Genomic DNA, 24,866 nt, shown 5'->3' on the forward strand with positions numbered 1-24,866 from the left:
AGACCAAGGCGTAGGTGGGTCGACAATATTAAAATGGATATTAGAGAGATAGGATGGGATGGTATTGAGTGGATTGATCTGGCTCAGGATAGGGACCAGTGGAGGGCTCTTGTGAACACGGTATTGAACCTTCGGGTTCCATAAAATGCTGGGAAATTCTTGAGTAGGTGTAGAATTGGCAGCTCCTCCAGAAGGGCTCAGCTCCATGAGTAAGTAAGTACGTGCAGTACCCTCGATTTTACCTGTGAAACTGCATTCAACAAATAATTTTCATAAACATGTCGTGAAATGCCAAAAAAAAAAAATACTCTTTACAGTTATCCAGTTTTCATGCCCCTTGTTATTACATTCATCTAATTCCATTATTACGTCTATGTCGACAGATTTTATGATAATCTTTGTAGAGCGGAGTGGTAGAAGCATATGTAAATTGAATTTGCCGCTATCTCAGAGCAAAGCCCTTTCGCAGCAAGTGGGTGGAGTGGTCGAGTACTAAATTTACTAAATGGCGATGATGGTGATGGCAATGTTGCGGAGAAACTGAAAGGTTTCATGTCCGTTTCGTCGGTTACAGCATACTAGGTCTCCTCATATTTGCAGTCCCATCTTGTGTGCTTCGTGTAAGTACCAGTGTTTTGTTGTTACAGTTATCTGCGAGGCTTTGGACGTATTATTTAGTATGATGCTTGTCGAAATATGTGGGATGAACTTTGACGATTAGATGACTTTGATACGAATTCGTTGACCGATTAAATGTTTTAAGGAATGTAGAGTACGTTGTAGGCAATAATAGCCAAACAGTATGAAAGTTTAACAGTAATCGTTCTGTAAAATAGATCTAATAATATGAAGTCTATATGAATCTTATGAAAGGGCTCCTATCAGCTCGTTTGAAGCGTCATTATAAACCCAGTAAAAAGATGTAGTCTAAATGAAGACTAGAATTATGAGTTTAAACTTCTGTTATATTACAGTTGTGCAGAAATATATCCAGCGATTTCGTGACAGGAGTCCACCCGAATATTATTATTGTAAAGTGAAAGTTCATTACAGCGTAAGAAGGAACCTTTTTTTGAATTAGGTTAGGTCAGATCATGTGAGTTTCATATTCGTAGCAAATTCTTTCTGATACTAGAATCAATGAAAGAGCGTGATTTTGCTTATCATTTTCAAATTACAGTGTAGTATGATGTAGTGCTGGTTGTAACTGAGAACTACTAGTTAAAATAAAATAAATGGTTTATTGAAGAGTGTTCTGAATTAATAAAAGAAACCGACAGAATCACTATAGGACTGTGGCAGAGCCAGTCGAGAGGAGATAAATGTAAGAATTGGAAAGGTGAAAAGAGTCTTGTATGGATAGTGCTAATGCTAGTTGGTTATTTAATGATGCTGGCATTATTGAGATTGTATAGGTTTGAAATTTTAAGCATAAAAGATGTCGTTTAGAAAATGATAGCCTCAAGCAAATAATTGAAAAGTATAGATTTTTACAGTATTCTAAAAATGAACAATTACTGACTGAGCTTGATAAAAGATGCTACTGATATTCCCATGATACTTTTAGTTAGAAGGTTCGTACATTTAACTACTGTATGAATGAATTCAGATAAACACTAGTCTCAGTATTTCAGAAAGCTTGGATTAATTAGATTATTTAGTTATGGTCACTCATACTGATTAATGATTTTTGTGATTTGAATGCTTACTAGATCCTGGTTTATCTGAGTGTCATCAGTTATATATGTCTCATAAGGTTAGGATCAGTAGGTGGGTGTACATTTCTGTGAAGTATTGATGGCCGTCTACCAAAGTTTTACACTTTGTTATGGTGAGTGTTTTATTGGATTGGTTGGCTAAATTGTGGTTAGGTAGACTCTAAATTATGTTAAATCAGTAATATTTACATACATACAAAAGTTAAGTTTATGTCTGTGAGATGTGTTCCTTTATTTTAACTCAGTAACAGCAGTACTAATTGTATTTGACCGAGGAGGTTAGTTTAATGGTAATACTGTAGGGTTGTGTTCGGGAGGTGTTTATTTAAAATCTTGGCTGTAACACTGGCTATCCACACTGAGATTTTTCATGGTTTTCCCAAAGGCCTCCAGGCAGATACTGGAATGGTGTGTGAATTAGTCCATGATGATGCATAGGCTAGATGCTGTGTAGGGAGGATTGTCTTACAACTGTGATGAGTATCACATTCTTTTCCCATTTTTAATGTTTTTTTTTCTGCAGTAGATAGGACTGGCACCTTTTTAAAATAAATAAGCAATCCATCATTAATATAAATTAATAGCATGCATGAAAGTTATAAAATACCAATGCATCAGATATTTTTGATATAGAATGGAGGGTGTAGTGTACAGCATGTCAGCTCTTCCATTTTAATAAGCCTTGAATGTTGATGCGAGTACGAAGACTCATTTTTTTTTCCCCCCCAGAAAAAGGCATTATCTAGTTCTGTAGGAAAGTTACAGGAAAAGTGACAATTGGGCACTTCTTTGATTGAGACGAGGTGGGTATTTAGCAGACAAAGTGACGTATTAGGTTTTCATGATGGTGATTATGAAGGGTTCTGTCTTGTGGGATAAGACCTTGTAGTTTGTTGAAAGTCATCTCTTCAGTATTAAAGAGCACGTTAAAATTTCCAGTATTTATATATGCAAATGTTTGCCATCTGCCTTACAATCGTTTTATATCATTTTAATTTATGATGTTAATTTAGGAGGTGATCTATCAAACATAACCCAGGAAACATGCCAGGTGTGAGGGGAGATGGAATGAGAGGTCTTGCAGTTTTCATTTCAGACATCAGAAATTGTGAGTACATCAAGCATTTGAGGTTAATTGTTTTATTGCTGTTTTCCTTTAGGTTATGTTAGGAAACTAGGTCTCACTCAAGACTGGAATGGTTTGTGAGAAATGGGGACAGTAATATTTGTTGTAGTGTAGTGATTGGTACTCCTACTTTCCATTTGTGGTGTTCTCAGTAAAAATTTTGGCTAGAAGAATGGCTGTTCTTGTTGAGGATTTTCGTGATTTCCCTTTGTCTGGACTAGCAAATTCTAGGATAGAAACTTAAAATAGGTCATGGATACTTCCAGAATTTCCATGAGATATGCTTATAATCTATTCATGAAAACTTTTTCAATTGTTATTTTTTTTGTTAATTATGTAAGTTGCTTGTTTGTCCACTCTCCTTTTGGGAGGGGTGGGGCTCGTTAGTTATGATAGACACTGAGATATGATTATATTTTAGATCACACCTATCCCTTGCTTGATCCTTTTTCACTTAAATGAATAGTTTTAACACATCAGATGCAACTGCTGACAAATATATTGTAAGGTTTCTTTGAACTACAATGAGTTATTATCTTAGTCCCACACATTTGAACTTCTGATGAAGGTATCTTCAGGAGCATCATTTATTCCATAGAGAAAATTATGTATTAGTCTTATTTGTTAATAAAATTATATTTTACTACTATGCCACAAACAGATGACCAGAAGTATGCACATAAGATTCTTTTTAACTATGTCAAGAGTCACAACCACCTCTGTGATCTAGTGGTCAGAGGTCCTGGATAAAGTTCCAGAGGTCCCGGGTTCTATTCCTGGCACTACCAGAACTTCTGAGAAGTAATGGGTCTGGAACGGGGTCCACTCAGCCTCGTGAGGATAATTGAGGAGCTATTTCAAGGAAATAGTGGCTCTGGTCTAGAAAACTGAGATTAATGGCCATGGGGATCTGTTGCGCTGACCACGCGACACCTTCTATCTGCTAAAGTTAGCACTAACTTCTCTGACAAACAGCAGTCGCTCAGTCAGTATAGTTCATAGAGGGTTTTTTTTATTCTGTTATGTAAAGAATCGCAGATAATGGAATATTATAATATGGTGAATGCTATTTTTGATATGATGGTCTAGTCCTCCATTATGACTTCCACTGTTTTGCCAGTTTGTGTTAAGAAAGTGCAGAACTTCCTTTCACTAATTCTAGAATAATTTTTTAAAGTGCTGTTTTGTTGTATTCTTATTGTGGCTTTCTGGATTATGATAAAATATTGTTTGGTAGATAGATTTTGATGTAACATAACTGTCTCCATCTTATACCCAGAATATGGAGGCAGTATGTTCTTCTGAAACATTGGTGCCTGCCTACCAGACTGCTATATGATGTCCTAATCCAGCAGATTGCAATGTGAATCTTCAGCATGTTGAAAACCTTTTGTGTTCTGGTTTATGTTTTTTACATGTAGTATTTAAAGGCCAAAAATATTCAGCAGTTAGAACAGTTTGGAGAACCCTGCTTTTAAAACAAGTAAATTGCTGTCACAGTTAAGTTTATTTTTTTGGCTCTTTACCCTAAATACCTGTCGTGTCTTCTTCCAGCTGAAGAGTAATTATAAGTATTTAAAAGCACTGGGTCATCTTGTTTTGTGTGAACTGTGATTGAATTTCAATCAAGTCATGGTACACCTTAAAGCAGTAGAAGGTAATAAAATTAAACATCTTCAGCCATATGTTCATATTAGAACGTAATGTGATTTGAAACTGCTGATGTCTGTTCAGAATCTGGGCTCTTAGCCTGGACATAACACTTAACTGTATGGAAGAATCATATATCTGTCTGAAATTTTTAGCTAATATCTGTCGATGTAGGACATCGATTTTTACAGTGGTATTTTGTATGCTCACTCTCTGAGCTTAGTGCGGTATTGAATAAACTGGATTCTGATATAGTGCAGTAACCTTGGAGGTTTCCATAATCATTGGGCCTCTTGGGTTGAAGAGAGTGATGTTCCCCCAGTCCAGTTTGGCTGCAAAGATTTGGACTGTTAGCAGAATTGACAATCCTATAGACTAAGAAATTACAAATAGAACTTTTTTTTAATGCTAGTGGGGTGGGACTAAGTCCATTGTACTGTGGCCTCTTCTGGTCTATTGTACCAGCCCCAGATGATTGGTGAGTGTGATTGTGGAGCAATTGGTGGAATGAGATTGGCAAGGGAAACCAAAGTACTTGGAGAAAACCTGCCCCAGCATGTCCACCACAAATCCCACTTGACCAGACTTGAGATTGAACCCGGGCCACCGTGGTGGGAAGCCAGCGACTAACTGCTTGAGCTATGGCACAGCCATGCAAATAGAACTTACTTAGATTATAGTAGGTGCTGGAAATGCCTCCTGTTGATGTTACGGAATGTACAAGATCAGTATGTATATTGACGTTAATGTGTCTGAAGTTATGAATTTTGCATCTGAATTTCATATAGATGCAAATAAACTTAGATTCTAATACACTTCTAAATTCACACATGTTACCATTACATAAAAATGTTATTGTTTTCTGTGAAACACTGTTCAGTAGACATCCAGTTCACCCACTTTTGGGCCCCACTGGACAGTTGCATGGATGGACATACTGATTTGTAATTATAACAGAATGACCAGATGCCCACAAGTCACCATAAAAGAAGTTCTATGTTAATAGAACTTCTGTATGCCTTTAGATCCTTTTAGAAGCTCTGTAGTTCCTTGTGTTGAGTATCTTAAAGATTTAAAGGGTATTTAAATTAGTTGGTTTGTTAATGTGAGGATGCAGTGAATTCAAACAGTGCAGCAAAAGAAATCAACCAATTTAAAAGTTTCTTCAAAGAAGTTTAACAAATAAGGGCTGCATGATTTGTGTTTTTGAGGTCTCTTTTCGAAACCATGTTATTGTTAGTGAAGATGCTTTTAATTTTCCTTGGTTCCTCCATGGAAATGCTGAGATAATACCCAGTATGCAGCCACATCTGTTCCCTCCACAGTCTTATTTCATCATCCAAATTCTATCTTTTATCTTTATTTCTTTGAACCACAAATAAAATTATGTGACAGGAATAGAAAAAAGTGAATACACTTGTAAGATGTTAGGATGATCATCTCAACAGGAATAACTACACTTATCTTACAGCTTTGATGTCCTTTTTAATGTAATAAAAGTATTGAATTATCTTATTCCTTAGATAATTCCTCCATTTATTATTACGTAAACATGTGAAGTGAATAGGGTAATTACAAAGTTTATCCCTGATATCTGTGATATGGATTCTGTTTTAAATATTGATGCAGTTGCTTTCGTCGAAATTAGAGCTGGCCTGTTGTATAATTTATCTATGGGTTTCCTCCTACCATAAAGCAGGGTAGGGGAAAGGTTCTAAAGTTTCATCACATCATCCTGTTATGATAAGAGATAAGGGAGAATGAACTGGCATCTGGATCCAGCCAGAAGAGAACCATTTAAAATAATGCACACCGTTAGCTGTGGCTTTAAGTATACTTTGACTCTGTTTCAAGTCAAATATCTGGTATTCGTTATATACTTCACAATTTATGGGGCTAAGGAGCTGGGTTGGTGTAGTCAGTATAGTGACTGGCTACGGGCTGGACGACTGAGGTGTCAGAGTTTGAGTCCTAGTAGGGTCAAGAATTTTCTCTTCTCCACTTCATTCAGACCATCTCTGGGGTCCACCCAACCTCCTATCCAATGGGTACTGGTGGCTCTTTCCCCGGGGGTATAGCAGCCAGGTCATAAAGCTGGCCACTCACCTGCAGCTAGTGCCAAGGTCAAGAAAATGTGGATCTGTACATCCAGTGCTTAATTAGTTAAGCACAGGGACAACTTTACCTTATTTATGCGGCTAGAGGTTGATGAATGTACTCTCTTATGCAAGGGGGCACACAGTAGCGTAGTTGGTTGAGGCACTGTGCTACAAACCGGAAGGTCACAGGTTCAAGTCCCAGTGAGGTTATTGGATTCTTTTCAGTTGACCTAATCCTTCCAGCTGCACTATGGCCCTGGGGTCGAGTCAGCCTCTTAACAGAAATGAATACCAGGAATGTTCTTGGGGGTGAAGGGTGGCCGGCCCGTAGGGCTGACAACCTTACCACCTTCTGTGAGCCGATTGTCTAGAAAATGTGGGAACCTCAACATCTCACAACCTTATGGGCCTCCATGGCCTGTTACAGGGACACCTTTTCTTTTTACTTACTTTCTTTGCTCTCTTATGCAACAGACAGTACATTATTGCTTTATTTTATGAAAGGAGATAAAATGTGTGTGTACAAAATGATATGAGTTAGTGAAACTTCTTTCTCTCTGTATACAGTATACAACTGAGAAAAAAAAATGGTGATGTGTGTTTGTAAAGAACTACAGCATATGTTTGGTCAAATATTTATGTATCTATACAAATTCTGTTATGAAGTTTTAAGGCAAAGGAAGTAAGAGAGATCATGAAATGTTATTAATTTAGTAGGACAAGAAGAGGTTCTGTTTTGTTTGTTGGAAGAGACACGTATGTTCATGTAATGAGGAAACCTCTTGGCAAGTGACCACTTGGCAGATCAAGAAGTAGATGTGGGGTGAATTTAACTTGCTCTCAACTATGTTTTACTACCAGGTGAATAGTTTGTTAATGAATATATAGTGTTGGCTGTACATTTGAATGCAGCCAATAAAAATTATATGTTGAATCAGGTCAGGCATCTCTGTTTTGCTGTATATTATGAAAGATTTTGTTTTATTGTGGTCTTTGGAACTGCTGAGTTGTGTTTTTTTTTTGGTTGAGCTATATTTACTAAGGCCCATAATGTTTAACACAAGATTTTTTGCACTATGCAGTCCCTAAATGAATTTGCTTAAATTAAGTTACATTCTAAGTTACTGAGAGAGAAATCAGCTAGAATATCTGTTATAAGTACAGCTGGTGATCAACTTAGTTTTACAGTACCTCTGTGCTTTGATATCATGGCCCATTAAAACATTGTGAATGAGGACATTATTTTTGTCTTGAGCCTTTGCCGTAGTGAACTGAGCAATTGAATTGTCTGTACGCTGTGATAAATTGATGATGGATCTAGTTTTATTATGTCATTGAAAGGCCAATTCTCAAACCATTGTACATAGTGAGTTTGAAATATGTGACATCATAACCAAGCAGGTTGATGTAGTGCTAATGCTGTTATATTCAGGAGGTACTTAGGTCACATCTCAGCCAGGGCATCACTTATCCCCACTGAAACTTTTTATAGTTTTCCTCAGCCCCTCCAGGAAGATGCTGGGATATTACCTTGGTTAGGTCAAAGCTGCTATCTTAAAATATTTTCCAATTAATCAATCATCAGTCATTCAGTGCTATATAGTGTACATAATAAAAGCTTTATAAAATAATGCAGTATGGGCTTGGGTACCTGTTCGTAATAGTAAGGATAATGGGAAATCTTTGTATTATAACTGACTTAACAGCCCTCAAGGTTGCCTCTTTGTAGAAGGTTGATGCTTATTGTCCTGTCCTCTTCATGAAGACACTTTAGATACAGATGGGTAGTGTGTGTGTGAGTGGGAGAACTTTGAGTAGGGATTTTTATTGCTATTAGCATATGAGTCATCTGTTGGTTGAGGTGTTGAGCTGTGGTTGCACTCGATGTAGATGTCTTCTGAAGATGAGTGGCATGTCAGTTTTCTTCAGACTAGAGTGTGTATAGATTCAATTAACTTGAATTACTTAAGGAAAAATAATCTGTATGTGGCATTTATGGGATGAGGAGGAAGTAACATAGTGGTCTTTATTCAATTTGAAGACCTTCTCTCCCCCCCCAACTTTACCACCACTCGCATCTCACTTTGCCCTCCCTCCTCATCTTGTTTCTTTCATGGCCTGAGTTTGATATTGTGTATCCCTGGGCTTAATTGGTTAAGCACAATATCATGAACATATATGGGGGAGTTGAGGTATGGCTCTGGCAATCTTAACTTCAGCATAACTGAAGGTGAGTGGTCAGCTTCACACCCTTGCTGCTTTACCCCTGGAACCCATTGTGTAGGAAGCTGAGTGGGCCTCAGAGCTGGTCTGGACACTATGGAGGAGAGAAGAACCCCTAGTCTCTGCTAGAAATCTTAACCCCAATTGCTTGGTTGTCCAGTGTAATCTGGTCACTGTAGTGACAACTGTCCCTGTACGGTGTGTATGTTGGGATGATTAACAAATATGGAACAATTGTTGGAATGAGAATTAACAGAGGAAACTGAAGTAATTGGAGAAAACTACCCCGTTGACACTTTGTCCACCAAAAATACAACACGACCTTACATGGGATCAAACTTGGGCCACTGCCAGAAGCTGGCACCTAACAGCCTGAGCTATGGAACAGCCTAAATATTTTAATCATTAATGTCTTAGAATATAAGACATGAATGCTAATAATCCTTTCCTGAATGTATTCTTTTAAAATGTTTGACTCTCTTTCTTCCGGTCTAGAAAACCGAGATTAATGGCCATGGGGATATGTTGTGCTGACCATGTGATGCCCTCTATCCTCAAAAGTTGGCACTAACTTTGCCAACAAGCAGCAGTCGCTCGGTCGGTATAGTTTGCTTGTGGACTAAAGGCCATGCAGGAAGGACTCTCTTTCTTTCCCATATTCATTTTGCAGTATATGTATTATTTTTTTGTGGTTTATTCATGGCACTGTCAGCAGCTCATTCTTCATTGCATCAAATGGTGTGATGATTAATGAATAAGGGTTCAGAATGGGTGTGAAAGGAAGCAGTTTTGGCCAGTCAGGGTACACTCCTGGCATTTACCTTGATAGTCTTAAGGAAACCACGAAAAATACCAGTTGGCATAGCTGGTGTCCTGACTGATATTCAAACTGAACACTTTTCTGAATTCAGGTCTAGAGTGTTACTGCAACACTAATATGTTCAATCTTTCATGAACCTCATTCCACACCATATATCCTCTTCAGTTGATTCAGCATTATTAACTCGTAAGTCGACATTTGTTGTGACTTTCATTGTCAGTTATATCAGTTTGTGATCACTTCCACAGGACATAGATTTAGCTACTTTCATTTGATACCTGAGTGTACATTAGGTGTATACAAATAACTGCTGCACATGGGTATTGATGGAGCCTTGCCAATGTTAATTATTGCACATGACATTTGCTTCCTCTAAGCTACTGTGATTTGTACATCAGACGAACAGTTGAAAGACAAGCAACAGTCAATTGATGTTTTTCATTCCTTGTCAGTCAAGGATACTTTAGATCTGTAATAATTTATGGCTGTTTGATGTGAACATTTATGACTGTCTTGATAGTTTTGCTGTTTATTCCTTTAGCCATTTTCATATTTAAAATACTACAGTTAGGCGCGATAAGATTTGGATGATGTGAAGTCAGATATTTCTATTTCTGAAAATTCCTTCAACTACTTGAACAACTGAAGTCTTTATTAGGAAAGAGTAGTTGCTCAGGAGATCAAGAAATTTCGTGCTTTTTATGGAACACTGAGGTTCATTACCATGTTCATCAAAGCCTTCCACTAGTCTGTATTCTGAGGAATTTTCTGCATGTTGTAACACTCTGCCTTTTAAGATTCATTTGAATATGCTGCCAGTGATTGGGTTGGCATCATTTTAGTGCTGTAAACTCATATTTGGGATTGATTTATAATTTTTGTTGACTTCTCTTTATGTGTGTAAACATTTCAAGGATAAATTAGGTACAGTAATATGTATTTCTGTCTCATGAAAATTTTTCTGAACTGTTATATTTAAACACATAGTAGTTCTTTTGCCTGCACAAGGGCTGCAGGAAAATAGTTCCCTTCATTTCTATTATGTGGGTTGGTTCCAAAAATCAATAAGACAAAATTTTTGTTATTTTTTCATGAAGTATCGAAGCCAGGTTAGCGCAGTCAGTGTAGCACTGACTGTGGGCTGGATGGCTGAGGGGTCAGAGTTCGAGTGATAGTAGGATCAAGAATTTTCTCTTCTCCACGTCTTCCAGACCGGCTCTGAGGCCAAATATCCAATGGGTACTGTGGCTTTTTCCATAGTGGTAAAGCGTCTGGGGCTTGAAGCCAGCCACTCACCTCCAGCTAGTGCCAAGGTTAAGAAAACGTGGGTCTATATATCCACTCCCACATACGTTTTCATGATGAAATTCTTGATTATTTAAGCATAGGAGCAACTTTACATTACCCTTCTTGAAGTATTCTTATAGGACATGACATTCTGGGTGGCAGTAGTCGTCAAGTCTGCTACATGTATGTTGTGATGACCGTTATGTAATAATATGCAGTTTTTTTGAATATATTGACAGAGAATAGTGGCACGTTGTTTATTACTCTAACAGTTGATTATGTAATGGGAAATGTTTTCATTTTTTGTGGATTATTTTTATGATGCTGTCAGTAGCTAAACTATGATTTGGAAGGAAGTAGTTGTGGCTGAATTGAAGTAATAGGCTAGCTCTTGTCTGGTTGGGCTGAGAAAGACCATGAAAACCTTAGGCACTTATCATGAGAATATCAGGTGCTAAATGAAATTATTTTTGCTTCTCTATGTTATATTATCTTCCTAATTACTGAGCACCTTGGTTCAAGCTGTGACTTGTGTTTTTGATGCTTAATTCAGATCTATACTGAGTAGGTTTTTGTGGTTTTCCTCAGTCCCTTCAGTCAGATTCTGGGCTAAAACCATAAGTGAACCTACCGTTGCTTCTTTTCCACATCCCTCCAAATTAATTATTCACTGTTATCCCATCAGGAGGTGGAATAGCTCATTGAGTATAGAGGTGGGCTACGGGCTGAAGAAGGAATCAGCATTCGATTCCTGATAGGGGCAAAAGATTTTCTCTTCTTCACAGGATCCACACTAATTTTGGGGCCTACTTGGATTCTAATGGCTACTGTGGACAAAGCTACTGGGACATAAAGCTGACCACTCACCTCCACCTAGTGCCAAGGTTAAGAATACATGGACTATTCCTCCACTCCCCCATTCATATTCGTGGTATGGTGCTGAATTAATCACAGGGACAACTTTACTTTTTCCTTTATCTGCCATCCAATTTGTCGGTTTAGTTCGCTTGCGGACTAAAGCCACGGGATTTGTTTTTGTTTGTCATCCAGTCATTCAGCACTGTACTCGTACAGTCTTAGTTACTGACAACATTGACAGTATAATTAAGTAAACCCCAAGCAAGAAAAGAAAAGAATTCTTGTTACTGAGCAAGTTGGCTTAAGTGGTAACACTTCTGACTTGTATTCAGGAGTTGCCTGGTTCAGATCTTGGCGAGGGCACCGACTGTTCTGGTACTTCTAATGGTTTTCCTCATTTCCTCCTGCCAAATGCCAGGGTAGGACCTCTTTCACTCATGACTGCTTTCTTCCACGGTTTTCTTTTGTATTCTTAGGGCGAGTCCCTTTGTTCTTCATCTGTAAATGACCCATTGTGCCAGCCCTGAATGATAGATGAGAGAAGTGAACCACTTGGTGGAATGATACTTGGCAGGGGAAACAAAATTAATTGGAGAAAACCTTTGTCAATTTCACTTTTCCACCACAATTCCCACATGACTGACCTGGGGTTTAACCCAGGTCACTGCAATGAGAAGCCACCAGAGTTGTGGCACAACCTACATTCCACACACTTTCCACTTCATAAATCATCAGTCATCAAACATACAGTTTGATGCTATGTAGTCTGAATGACACATAATGTTAAATAAGCCATAAATAAATAATTCATGTGGTTAGCAACAGTCCTGAAACTTACAGTTATCTAAGCAGCGCTGGGTTTCTGCAAATTACTGACCACCGATGGCTTGTTTGACCACATAAAGAAAATGATCAGCTTGCACCAACATGGTATAACTTGTCGATTTGCACAAGGTGGTGCTGAAAACTTTCTGCTCGGTGGAGTTTGTACTGAATCTGAAGTTTTACTTGGAAACTACTAGCAAGCAACAACAGTTGATCTGCAATTTGGTGTCATAATTATGCAGACAAACAGTAAGTTTCAGACTCCTGTCAGCTGAGATGTTTTGCAGCAACAACAAACCAGCAATTTGCATGTGTTTGTTTCCCCTGGCCAGACTGGTTCATACAAGCAGGGCTAAGCACATGAGAACACAGCTCCAGCAGATGATAAACCACTCTAGCAGGGCAACACATGGCCATCAGCACCAACAACTTATACCCACATAACATCAGTATCTGCACAAGGACCAAAATTCAAAACATTTCATTTCATCCATCAAAACACAAGTGACCACTGATACCAGCAGCATACATTCAGACAATGCCCACATCCCCATAAGGAAAATGTGCGAAACATATTACCACTCCCCTTCTACACTTCACCCATATAAACCACCTATATATATCAAGACAATTTTAGCAGATACTAAAAATAATAGTAATTTTTAGGCAAGGCTTACTAATGCTTGACAAGTATTTTAGTATATTTAAACTTTGTAAACTTATGTAAAAACTGTTTGTGTGTTAAGACTATTGGCAATGCATGTGTTGCATTATGCAGGTTAGTAATGAATGTGGATACATTTTGCTGTTTATAAACTCTTGGTGATGGTCGTAAAGGACGGAAATGTGTAGTGTGAAAATATTTTAATAAACTAAATTGAATTATTGACAGTTTGAGTCTGTATGTTATTTATTGAAAGTATAAAATGGTTGCCTGTGGTTCTGTATGGGTGTGAAACTTGGTGTTGAGAATATTTGGACCAAAGAGAGATGAAGTGACAGGAGGTTGGAGAAAACTGCGTAATGAGGAGCTTCATAACTTGTACTCTTCTCCAAGTAGAATGATCAAGTCAAGGAGGATGAGGTTGGCATGGTATGTAGCATGAATGGGGGATGAGGAATGCATATAGGATATTGGTGGGAAAGCCAGAAGGAAAGAGACCACTGGAAAGACCAAGGCATAGGTGGGTAGACAGTATTAAAATGGATATTAGAGAGATAGAATGGGATGGTATTGATTGGATTGATCTGACTTAGGATAAGGACCAGTGGAGGGTTCTTGTGAACATGATAGTGAACATTCGGGTTCCATAAGATACTTGGAAATTCTTGAGTAGGTGCAGAATTGGCAGCTCCTCCAGAAGGGCTCACCTCCCTGAGTAAGTAAGTAAGTAATAAAATTGTTGTGATCAACAGACATATTTGTGTATTAGTCCTGAAATAAGTTTCCATCCAGGTCTAACACTCCATGAAAGAGAAGTGTCTGCATTCATGTTTTTAATGTTTGGGGGAAAGTAGTTCTCTCTGCCCTGCATGTAGTGTAACTTCTCACTATATGTGTTGCCAAGTGATAACTGATTTCTTTATTTTTAGGTAAAAGCAAAGAAGCAGAAATTAAAAGGATAAATAAAGAGCTAGCCAATATCAGAAGTAAATTTAAAGGAGATAAAACATTAGATGGCTATCAGAAGAAGAAATATGTATGCAAGTTGTTATTCATCTTTCTACTGGGTCATGACATTGATTTTGGTCACATGGAAGCAGTCAACCTGCTGTCATCAAATAAATATTCAGAGAAACAAATTGTAAGTATTATCATTTATTTAATTAAATAAGTCTTACATAATGCATCTGCTGAATTGAGCTTTTAGGAATTGATGCAGAGGTTGTTAGATGTATTACTTCTAACTTGATTACCTTTGTGATGCTTACGCTGTGCTCTCTTATATGATTCCCCCTTCTTGTGTCCCCCACCCTTATCCTCCTCCTCTTCCTGTTGTCATCGTTTTCGTCATCATCATCTGAAGTTTCAAAAGAAATGAAAAGAAGTTTACAGTTCCAGGTTACACATTAAAGCAATATTTAAGGAAAATTAACGAATCTGGTAGATCACATTAATTTTGTGGTTATTCTGTATGGCCATCAGCATCCTATTGACAGTTTGTCTTTATATAGTGTCACTGAATAAATTTTTAAGTATAATATTTTCTACTTTGGTAACATTTGACATGTACATTCACACAGAATAGTATATGTAAGATTGTTCAAATATGTTCTTTGCTTATGTGTGTAATGATCTGTGAGTAGGTAAAATGCTTGTGTCTTCATTTGGTCTCAACAATACAGTGTACATAAACGTGTTAATGTAACAGCGAATTATCTGCCCCAGTATGCTAATGAGACATTTTAAAGTCTGTTGCAAAGTGGCTGCATCATTTATGGGCTTCATTATACAAGTTTATTGTTATCCAGAACATCCTGTAACTTCTGTAGCAATGGGAATTCAACCTAAACATTTTCTTGGTAATTAAACAACAGTTTTCTCATATACCACACTTTGTAAAACTTCAGATTGTATGGCAAGGTTTGTGAACCTTTTGGAGCATTCGATTAAATATTTATTGTTTTGTTGTCAGATTGCATTTTTGAGGGTTTGGAATGACCTTCTGAATTGGTTGACATGGCAGTAATGATCAGGCCTTGTATTCATGGTGCTAGGTTCAAAAGTTGACTGGAATACACACTAACCTGACTCAGGTTATTCATGGTTTTCCTATGTGTCTCCAGGCAAATGCCAGAATATTCCTATGATTAAGCTACGACTGCTTCCTTCTGAATCCTATCCAATTCATCATTCACCCATCATCACACTGTGCAGTGCTTTATCATTGAGCTACCAGTAGTGTCATAAAGTAACACATAAACAATTCTCCTCATTACAAAGTTGCTGCCCATTATTTTGTATCTTTCTGTGTACAAATTTTTATTATTTTAACTTTCAGTCATACAATTCCAAAAATGATGAAATAAAATTATACAGTATTTAAAAAATGTAACTGATATTGTGCAGAAATAAAAAAAGAAGTGTGTAGGTGGATTAGATCAACAGTTCATTGTTGTATGGTTGATTTTAGTTGAAAGAACGACGTAAGTATATGTATGTTGTGTTTTATGTGAACTGATATCGGAGTACATTTATATTTACGTTTAAAAGAAGGAAGGAATATCAGTTAGATGTTAGCAAGGATCTAGAATGTCCATCTATTGATGTTAAAGTCATGCCACTGTGTGTTTAGTATTTTTGAGTATAGGAGATTTGATTCTGGATATTTGTTCCTTTTATATGTTACTGAAAATATTAGCTACTTTAAGGCATGAAAGTTGTGCCTATTGCTTTATTCTTTCAGGGGTACCTGTTCATATCCGTTCTCGTGAACACCAATAGTGATCTCATCAAACTTATCATTCAGAGCATAAAAAATGACCTAACGTCCAGGTAAGACATTCTATACTTTCTGTCTTGGTTCGGAGACTAGTAAGAGACTAGTAAGGCCTAATAACAGAAATGTTAACCCTTCAGATGAGGCTTTTAAATGAACTGTTTTACCCCCAGAAGTGGGACTTACAGTAAGACCTTTGTTTCAGTTCTATTGCAAAGAAAGTTGTAATTTTTTCCTGTGAAATTGAGCTAAGACCTGAAGTGAAGGAAATGGCCTCTGAAAAGCAGTATGGCAGAAATTGTAAAGAAGAAAGCAAAAGTTCAGGAAAATAAATTATTATGAAAATCATTCAAAATAGTCCCCATGGGACCCTTATACAAGTAAGCTTCTCTTTTAATCATTGAAAGCATCCTTGAAATTCAACCGAAGTTATCTTCTTGAGATAGTCGCATTCTTTTGGATATTTTGGATGGTATGAAATCATTTCCATTTATTGTAATTTTTAACTTCAGAAAGAGAAATAAGTCAGCTAGAGCCAAATTTGGTGAATCAGGGGGATAATTGATCTCAGTAGCCCCTTTTGCAAAAGAAATTTTCAATCGACACTATATGCATAGGTGCAACAAAAACTAGGCGTTGTTTTCATGAAAGTCTGGTCTGATCTGATCTGTCGGATTCTTTGCAAGAATTGTTCCATCACATAAATGAAATTTGTCATTCTATCTTCTGGAACAAATCCATTGTTGATGATTTATCTTGAATTGAATCCCATTACTTTTCCGATGCACTGCATAATCAAATTCTTTCGACCCACACAAGCTTTAGGTTCTGGAGGAGGTCTTTGCTCCGAGGAATCAGTTAATTGGGATGAGAAAATATGTTAATAAGCAGTTCTGCATATAAATAGTACTAACCATGGTCTCCCCAGCAGAGATACTCGTGCAAAATATGTGGTTCTCACAGTGGTCACTGACTTCTGGGATGTGACCCTTTGTGGTTTGGTAGATTGTTACCGACATTTTGGATGAATGCGCAGCCTCCATCTTCAGGGATCAAGACAGGCGCAGCATATTCCTCCAGATCAATGGTAATGATCAGGGCCCGGATTTTGATGACCTGAAAATATTTAAAAAATGACCAAAAAAATCCAGAAAAATGACCTAAAATATGACATAAAAATGTAATATGCAGGGCCTGGATTTTGATGACCTCAAAATATAAAAAAAAAAGACCTATAAAATGACCGAAAAAATCCAGAAAGATGACCTAAAGGAGAAAAGAAAGAACACTTCGCTTCCAAGTTATTCACATTTAAGAAAACATATGAAGAAAAATTCCCTGAAATGGCCAAAAATGACAAGAAATACCCTTAAAAGTCCAAAAATTTGCCAAAAAATTATCCCCAAAATGAAAAAATGACCTTAAACCTAAAAATGTCAAGAAATTACCTATAAAATTTACATTTCTGTAACCAGCAGCTCATATCCGAGATTTATATATTTAAGAGCATCGCATAGGATACAAGGAAAAAAAGAATGACATGTCATCAAAATCCAGGCCCTGGTAAGTGATCTATCAGATTGAAGGGTTTCACATTCCAGAAGACAACTTTAAGATACTGAGTCCCCAAATCAAAATCCTTTGGCTTTTTTATTGCGAATAAGGTATTGCATTTGTTTAAACTGACACAAGTTGGTTGTGATACAAGGCAGTATATTTGTGTTTCAGAAATCCAGTGCATGTTAGTTTGGCACTTCAATGCATAGCCAATATAGGGAGCAAGGAAATGGCAGAGGCCTTTGGATATGAAATTCCAAAACTTTTAGTATCTGGGTGAGTATGAGCAATGTTGGTGTTAATTACAGTGCTAACAAGCCTACAGGTTGTTAGATTGTTTTGCTTCACCTTTGTTGGAGTGTAGTGAAATGTAATGAGGCTCATGTAGTTTGAACCAGATAAAACCCCAAGTCAATTTGCATCTATTCTCTAATGTATTTGAGTTACACAAAACTTGATTTATTTTTATGTAATTTTAATTTTTATAAATTTTTGCTGAGCAATTTGCTTGAAGTGGTAATTTTTTTTTAATTGCTATTGGGGTGGGACTAAGTCCCTTGTACTGCGGCCATTTCTGGCCTATTGTACCAGCCCCAGATAATAGGTGAGGGTGATTGTGGAGCAATTGTTAGAATGAAGAGTGGCAGTGGAAACTGAAGTACTCAGAGAAAACCTGCCCCAGTGCCACTTTTTCCATCACAAATCCCACTTGACCAGACCCGGGATCGAACCCGGGCCGCTGCGGTGGGAAGCCAACGACTAACCACTTGAGCTATGGTGCAGCCTTGAAGTGGTAATGCTTTGGATTTATATTTTGGAGGTGCTTGTTTTGAATCTTGCTCAGGACACCAGCTATCCAACCTGAGGTTTTTCGAGGTTTTCGTCCACTCCCTTCAGGCAAATGTGAGGGTAGTATATAAAATTGGTCATGCTAATCCACATCTTTTTGAACTCATTATTTGATTTCATCCAATAATCTGCTGGTAAATAATAGCCTGAGTTAATGATAGCATTGTTAAATAAACCACAAAACATTTAAAACTTTGCATTATGAAATGAATATTATGAAAAGATAATGCTCTTGAGTTGCTTAGTGAAGATGCTCTTCCACTTTCAGTTTAGTAAGTAAGACAAAATATAATAACACTCTGTCTTGAATTGCAAAAGAGAGACATCAGCAACTTTCTGCTTGGACCAAATGAAATTAGGGAATAAATTTAGTTGCTTTTATAAATAAGGGTATAATAATACTCTGCCAGTATTGAGTCCCCTGTTTTAATTTCTGGGCACATATGCACAAAGTAAAAGAAAAACTGTTGCAGTCATGATAATTGATGTCATGCTTGTAACTGATGAACACCTTTTACATGTTTCTGTCCTTGAAAAGTAATTTTTTACATGACTGTTCATGTTGTAAACTATTACATAAACTTTTTTATGTTAGGCAGTATTTTGCATGTATGTTATGCTGATGTGAGGATGTTAAGTGCCCTGTTGTACCAGTTGTTAGTGTATGGGATTTGTATTAAAAGCATATATGCTTGATTTAATGTGAGTTAGTCATACAGCGATTATAAGGAATAGAGCCAGTTCCTGAAATATTCTATGCCTAGTGTATATATAAATATAACTTCTCTGTTTTCCGTTTCCTATCACAGACCTACTGGAAAACATCTAAGCATATCATGAGTGTTAATCCGCACTCTTGCTATGTGATAGCCATGATGTAAAGTGATGTACAAGTATCGCAGTAGGTTCTTTGGATGTAATCCAGATCTTTGGTCTCAATTTTCATTTTAATTGCCTGATTAAAGTTTAATGTACTAGAATTAAAACTTATTTGCAAACAGTCAAATTACAGCATAAGGTATTATTTATTCATTTTAATTTTATTGGTAACCCCAATATATTTTGGCATTCAGATGTCATCCTCAGGGTCCTCTGTTCAGTGAAACACTGGTAAAACCTTGTTCAAGGCTATTTCACAGTATTGTATGTAAAATTTAAAAGCTTCTTAAAAAGTTAGTCCAAGAAATGAAGTGACCCTGTTTTATAATATACATTGTTAATGAATCCTTTTATGCAGTTCAGAGATAGTGGTGTTCAAATTCATGTAGAGATTTGTATATGTGACTGTGTATTAATTAATTTGAGTGTTACACTTTCTTTAAAATTGTATCTACTATATTCTGTGATACCGACAAGGAAAACAACCATATTTTGTCTGATGAACAGGTATTTCCTCTTGTATTAAATATATTGTAAGTAAAGTAAAGCTCACCCTGTAACAGGCCATGAAGGCCCATAGGTTGTGAGACGTTGAGGGTCCCACATTATCTAGACAGCTGGCTCAGAGATGGCGGTAAGCTTGTCAGCCTTACACGCTGGCCGCGCTTTACTCCCCAGGGCCATAGTGTAGCTGGAAGGATTAGGTCAATTAAAGAAAATCCAATGACCTCAACAGGAATTGAACCTGCGACCTTCCAGCTTGTAGCATAGTGCCTCAACCAACTACACTACCGTATGCTCCAAATATATTGTCGTGTGTCAGAATATTTTGGTCAGTGGGCAGCAACTGACAGATCTATATTAGATTATTTGTTGAACCAGGGCTGCCATGTTTTGTACCATGGCGAAGCAAGCCAAAGTAATTATTTACCTTTTCTCATTTGGTGAATAGGGACACTATGGATGTGGTTAAACAGTCAGCTGCCCTCTGTTTACTGAGATTGTTCCGTACCTCTCAAGAAGTCATTCCAAGTGGTGAGTGGACGTCACGAATCATCCATCTTCTGAATGACCAACATATGGGTGTGGTGACAGCTGCCACCAGTCTCATTGATGCGCTGGTTAAGAAAAACCCTGAAGAATACAAAGGATGCATTAGTCTTGCAGTATCGAGACTCAGTAGGGTAAGAAGCTTATGTGATACCAGTTTTACAGTTTCGCAATGCAAATGTTCGAAGTTTAAAGAATACTGGCTTGTGGAACATGATGCCATGTAGCCTGATAGAAATTTGCTGATGCCTTAGAAGAACATACTGCCTCTGTCTTCAGGGTGAGATAGCAACCAGCAGGGCAATGCTTGATGCTTACTTGTTGCTGGTTCTTTTCTCAGCTTTCTCTTTAACTCTGAAGATGGAGATAACACATTTCTCCAAAATTTTCGCAAATTTGTGCTAGACTATATAGTGTTACATTCCTTAAGGTAATAATACTCATAGTTTGAGCATAACTCATAAAGCCTAGTTTCCTGCTGCACAGGTATCTAGTACAAAACTTCATATTAAATTAATTATGTTTTGTCTGTGATTGGAATTTGTGGTGATATTTTCAGATTGTAACTGCAAGCTATACTGATCTTCAGGATTACACATACTATTTTGTGCCTGCCCCCTGGCTCTCTGTTAAACTGCTACGACTCTTGCAGAATTATACACCTCCAGGTATAGCCATATGGTGATATTAAACTTTAGTTGCTGACTCTTTGCCACTGACTATAGCAGCTTAAATTTGTTTAATCATTATATAGTAAACTTATGGTTGTCTAATATCCAGACATCCAAAGTTATCCACCTGGCAGAAATTTCAAGGAATTTGTGTTATCTAAGAATATTCACATGCAGGAAGTAAAGTAAAAATGTGTTGTTTTGACTTGGTATTGGGTTTGTATCCGGTCTAGAAAACCGAAATTAATGGCCGTGGGGATTTGTTCAGAAACACTTCAGAGATATGTTTAAAATCTGAACTGAGTAAGACTGAAAATGGAAAGAATTTAATACTGAGATAATGGGGTTTGTTTGTAGAATTTGAATGTAACGAGGACAAATCTGAAATAAAATACACTATAGGTCATAAGGTAACTGTCACACAAACATTTATCAACAATTTTTTTTTCTAATTATTGTTCACTACATGTTTCAGCTGCAAATGAGCACCAAGTAATGTGCAACAGAGTCACTAAAACATACAGTGTAGTATGAATTTTTGTGATGATTATTTAATGGCCCATAGCAAGACACAAATTTGATTGTGTATAAAAATAATCAAAACCCTAATTGGGGTACCAGTATACCTAAATTGTCTCTGAGGGTGCATCATCATCATAATATAGTGACTTAGATTATTATATCATCATTGGAAAATTTCATGTGAGCTATCTTGCTGAACTGGGACTTCTGTTCCGTGTGGTTGTCTAATCAAAGTATGACGTACTTCACATGTATTAAACAGATTGTATCTGTATTTAACTATGTATGTGTATATGTGTGGTAAGCAGGTTATTTGTTTGGAAGCAGGCATCTAAGTTAATTTCGTTTTTCATTTTCAGAGGATCCAGGAGTGCGTGGCAGACTGAATGAATGTCTGGAAACTATCCTGAACAAGGCTCAAGAGCCTCCAAAATCAAAAAAAGTTCAGCATTCGAATGCAAAGAATGCTGTCTTGTTTGAGGCCATTAGTCTTATAATCCACAATGACACAGAACCAAATCTCCTTGTTAGGGCATGTAACCAATTGGGGCAGTTCCTGTCAAATCGCGAGACAAATTTAAGGTACTTGGCACTGGAATCGATGTGCCTGTTAGCTACCTCAGAGTTTTCTCATGAGGCTGTCAAGAAACACCAGGAAGTTGTCATTCTGTCTATGAAGGTAAAGTACAGCTTAAGTGAAGGAATGTTTTAATGATCTTCCTCTGGCTATGAATTTGAGCTGCTTGCATGCGCTTCACAACCTGTATTACCAATGAAGATTTGTATCTTCTGGGATATAATGCTGTGTAGTCCATTGAAAGTCATCCATCTTTTTGGAGGTAGATGTTGCCTCCATCTTCACTGTCAAAGATTAAGCGAGGCAAGAAGCAGATGTCAGCTTCTTTGCGAGACAGTATGTTTCTGTGAAACATCAGTGGACTTCTGTTGGATTACATGGTGTTAACCAGAAGATTGTACTCTTCNGTCAGTACGACAGCAAGCAGTGGACTTGCTGTATGCCATGTGTGACAAGAGCAATGCTGAAGAAATAGTACAGGAGATGTTGAATTATCTAGAAACTGCAGATTACTCAATCAGAGAAGAAATGGTAAGAAACAAATATGAATTTTAAATTAGTAGTAGTAGTGGTGGTGTAGCATTATTTATGTCATTGTGCATGAACTGATTATAAAATAGTGTTTTATATGTGCTTCTGTTTCTTTTAGGTTCTAAAAGTTGCCATTCTTGCAGAAAAATATGCTACAGACTACACGTGGTATGTGGATGTTATTTTGAATTTAATTCGGATAGCTGGTGACTATGTCTCAGAAGAAGTATGGTATCGAGTTATCCAGATTGTCATCAATAGAGATGATGTGCAAGGTTATGCTGCAAAAACTGTGTTTGAGGTACGGTTTTGTTTAACAGAATGCCATAGCCCGTCCAAATGACAGGTAGCATTGAAGACTGTTAGCCATTTCGTTTTGTTGGAAATTACATAATAATACATGGAAAAACACTGCTCTGCATCCCTGGCAGGTTGGTGTAGCAGTGATAATCTGGACTAGTATTCAGGAGATGTTCAGTTTGAATCTTGAGCAGGACATTGGCTGGCTGGCTGTCCTGACAGACTATGTTTTGTGGTTTCATTCTGTCCCTCCAGGCAGATCCCAGTGTAGTACCTCAAAGTTATGCCACAATTGCTGCCTTCCCTGTTCTTTCCAATTAATTAATTACCAATCATCCTACCATTTGAAGAGCCAGGATAGAGCAGTTGGTGTAGTGACTGGCTGAAGGCTGCGTGGTGAAGAGATCAAAATTGAGTGGTGTTAGGGCCAAGAATTGTCTGTTCTCCATGTCATCAAGACCAATTCTGGGGTCCATCCAGCCTCCTATCTAGTGAGTACCAGGAGCTGGTTCCCTGGGGGTAAAGTGGCCATGTTGTGAAGCTGACCACCTACCTCCAACTAGTGCTGAGGTCAAGAAAACTTTGATTTATTCATCACTTCCCCATATGCCTTCATGGCATAGTGCTTAGTTAAACACAAGGACAACTTTAAATTATCTTTACCTACCATTTGACGTTACACAGTCTTGATAGTGACAGAATTTTAAAACAACTCACAAGCTTTCCTGCTTAGACACATTATATATAGACGTCTCTTGATTTATGAATTTTTATTTTACTTCATATTCCTTTTCTTTCAATCATTGCAAACGTGTGTCTGTGATGTGTTGCAAGAACAAAAGGAAAGTGTTCCTTTTGCCTTTGCAATCCCATGTTAACATGAATGTTATCAGTGTAGGTAAAAGAGATGATTTCATAAGTACCTGAAGTTAAAAATGATTGAATGTGTTGAACAAGCAGGAGCAAAGTTTGGTATTAATGCAGTGTTCATGAGAGATTGAAGAAACCGATATCTTCTATTCAGAAAGACCGTCATCTCCACATGGTAGTGGGGGGTGTGGTTGTGAAGGTATAGTTTCACCTCATCACTAGATGGAAGTAGATGGTCATTTGGCCGCGCCGTAACTCAAGCAGTTAGTCGCTGGCTTCCCACCATGGCGGCCTGGTTTCGATCCTGGGGTCTGGTCAAGTGGAATTTGTGGTGGACAAAATGGTACTGGGGTGGGTTTTATCCGAGTACTTCGGTTTTCCCTGTCAATCTTCATTCCACCAAATTCTCCATCATCATAATCACCCGGGGCAGGCTACAATAGGCCAATCAGTGGCCATCGTGCTGAGCGGACCCTGTTGGCCTCCACCCCCCACTGAGTGAATTAAAAAAGAAATTAAGTGGTCAATTTCACTCCCCTGCAGCTTCATTGCTGGAGAAATGGACCCCAGTGCTCATTGTATAGGAAACTGGGTAGCCACCAGAGCTGGTCTGGATGTTATGGAGAGAAAAATAATCTCCAACCCCCTTCAGTAATTGAACTGACTCTTTGGTTCTCCTGGCTATGTCTACTCACATTGCATATTGACTGAGCAGTCATAGGTAACATTGGTAACTTATGGTGATCTGCTAGCACATGAAAATTTAGCTAAGGATGGTTTACTTGTTACTGATTAAAGAAGTGATATTGCTGTCCCTTCATAGAGATCTGTTCAGCCTGGAAAGAATCATGCAAGTATATTTTATGATGCAGGCTCTCCAAGCTCCAGCCTGCCATGAAAATATGGTCAAAGTTGGTGGCTACATCCTTGGAGAGTTCGGCAATTTGATCGCGGGAGATCAGCGGTCATCACCACTAGTTCAGTTCCAACTTCTACATTCCAAGGTAAGTTGTA

At 37.7% G+C, this 24,866-nt stretch overlaps 1 protein-coding gene across 1 annotated transcript in view; it reads left to right on the forward strand.

Annotated features, from left to right (window-relative positions):
* The first annotated feature begins 472 nt into the window (after positions 1-472).
* Positions 473-24,866, forward strand: part of LOC111872565 (AP-2 complex subunit alpha) — a 41,986-nt gene continuing 17,592 nt past the window's right edge. The window contains exons 1-11 of the mRNA XM_023866608.2: positions 473-620; positions 2,732-2,826; positions 14,200-14,411; positions 16,014-16,102; positions 17,775-17,879; positions 20,284-20,515; positions 20,941-21,049; positions 21,934-22,269; positions 22,543-22,682; positions 22,801-22,983; positions 24,725-24,856. Coding sequence (XP_023722376.1) covers positions 2,763-2,826; positions 14,200-14,411; positions 16,014-16,102; positions 17,775-17,879; positions 20,284-20,515; positions 20,941-21,049; positions 21,934-22,269; positions 22,543-22,682; positions 22,801-22,983; positions 24,725-24,856 — 1,602 coding nt within the window. The 5' untranslated portion in view covers positions 473-620; positions 2,732-2,762. The remainder of the gene's footprint in view (positions 621-2,731; positions 2,827-14,199; positions 14,412-16,013; positions 16,103-17,774; positions 17,880-20,283; positions 20,516-20,940; positions 21,050-21,933; positions 22,270-22,542; positions 22,683-22,800; positions 22,984-24,724; positions 24,857-24,866) is intronic.

This window comes from Cryptotermes secundus, unplaced genomic scaffold (assembly GCF_002891405.2).
Source record: "Cryptotermes secundus unplaced genomic scaffold, Csec_1.0 scaffold1045, whole genome shotgun sequence".
Classification (NCBI taxonomy): Eukaryota; Metazoa; Arthropoda; class Insecta; order Blattodea; family Kalotermitidae; genus Cryptotermes; species Cryptotermes secundus.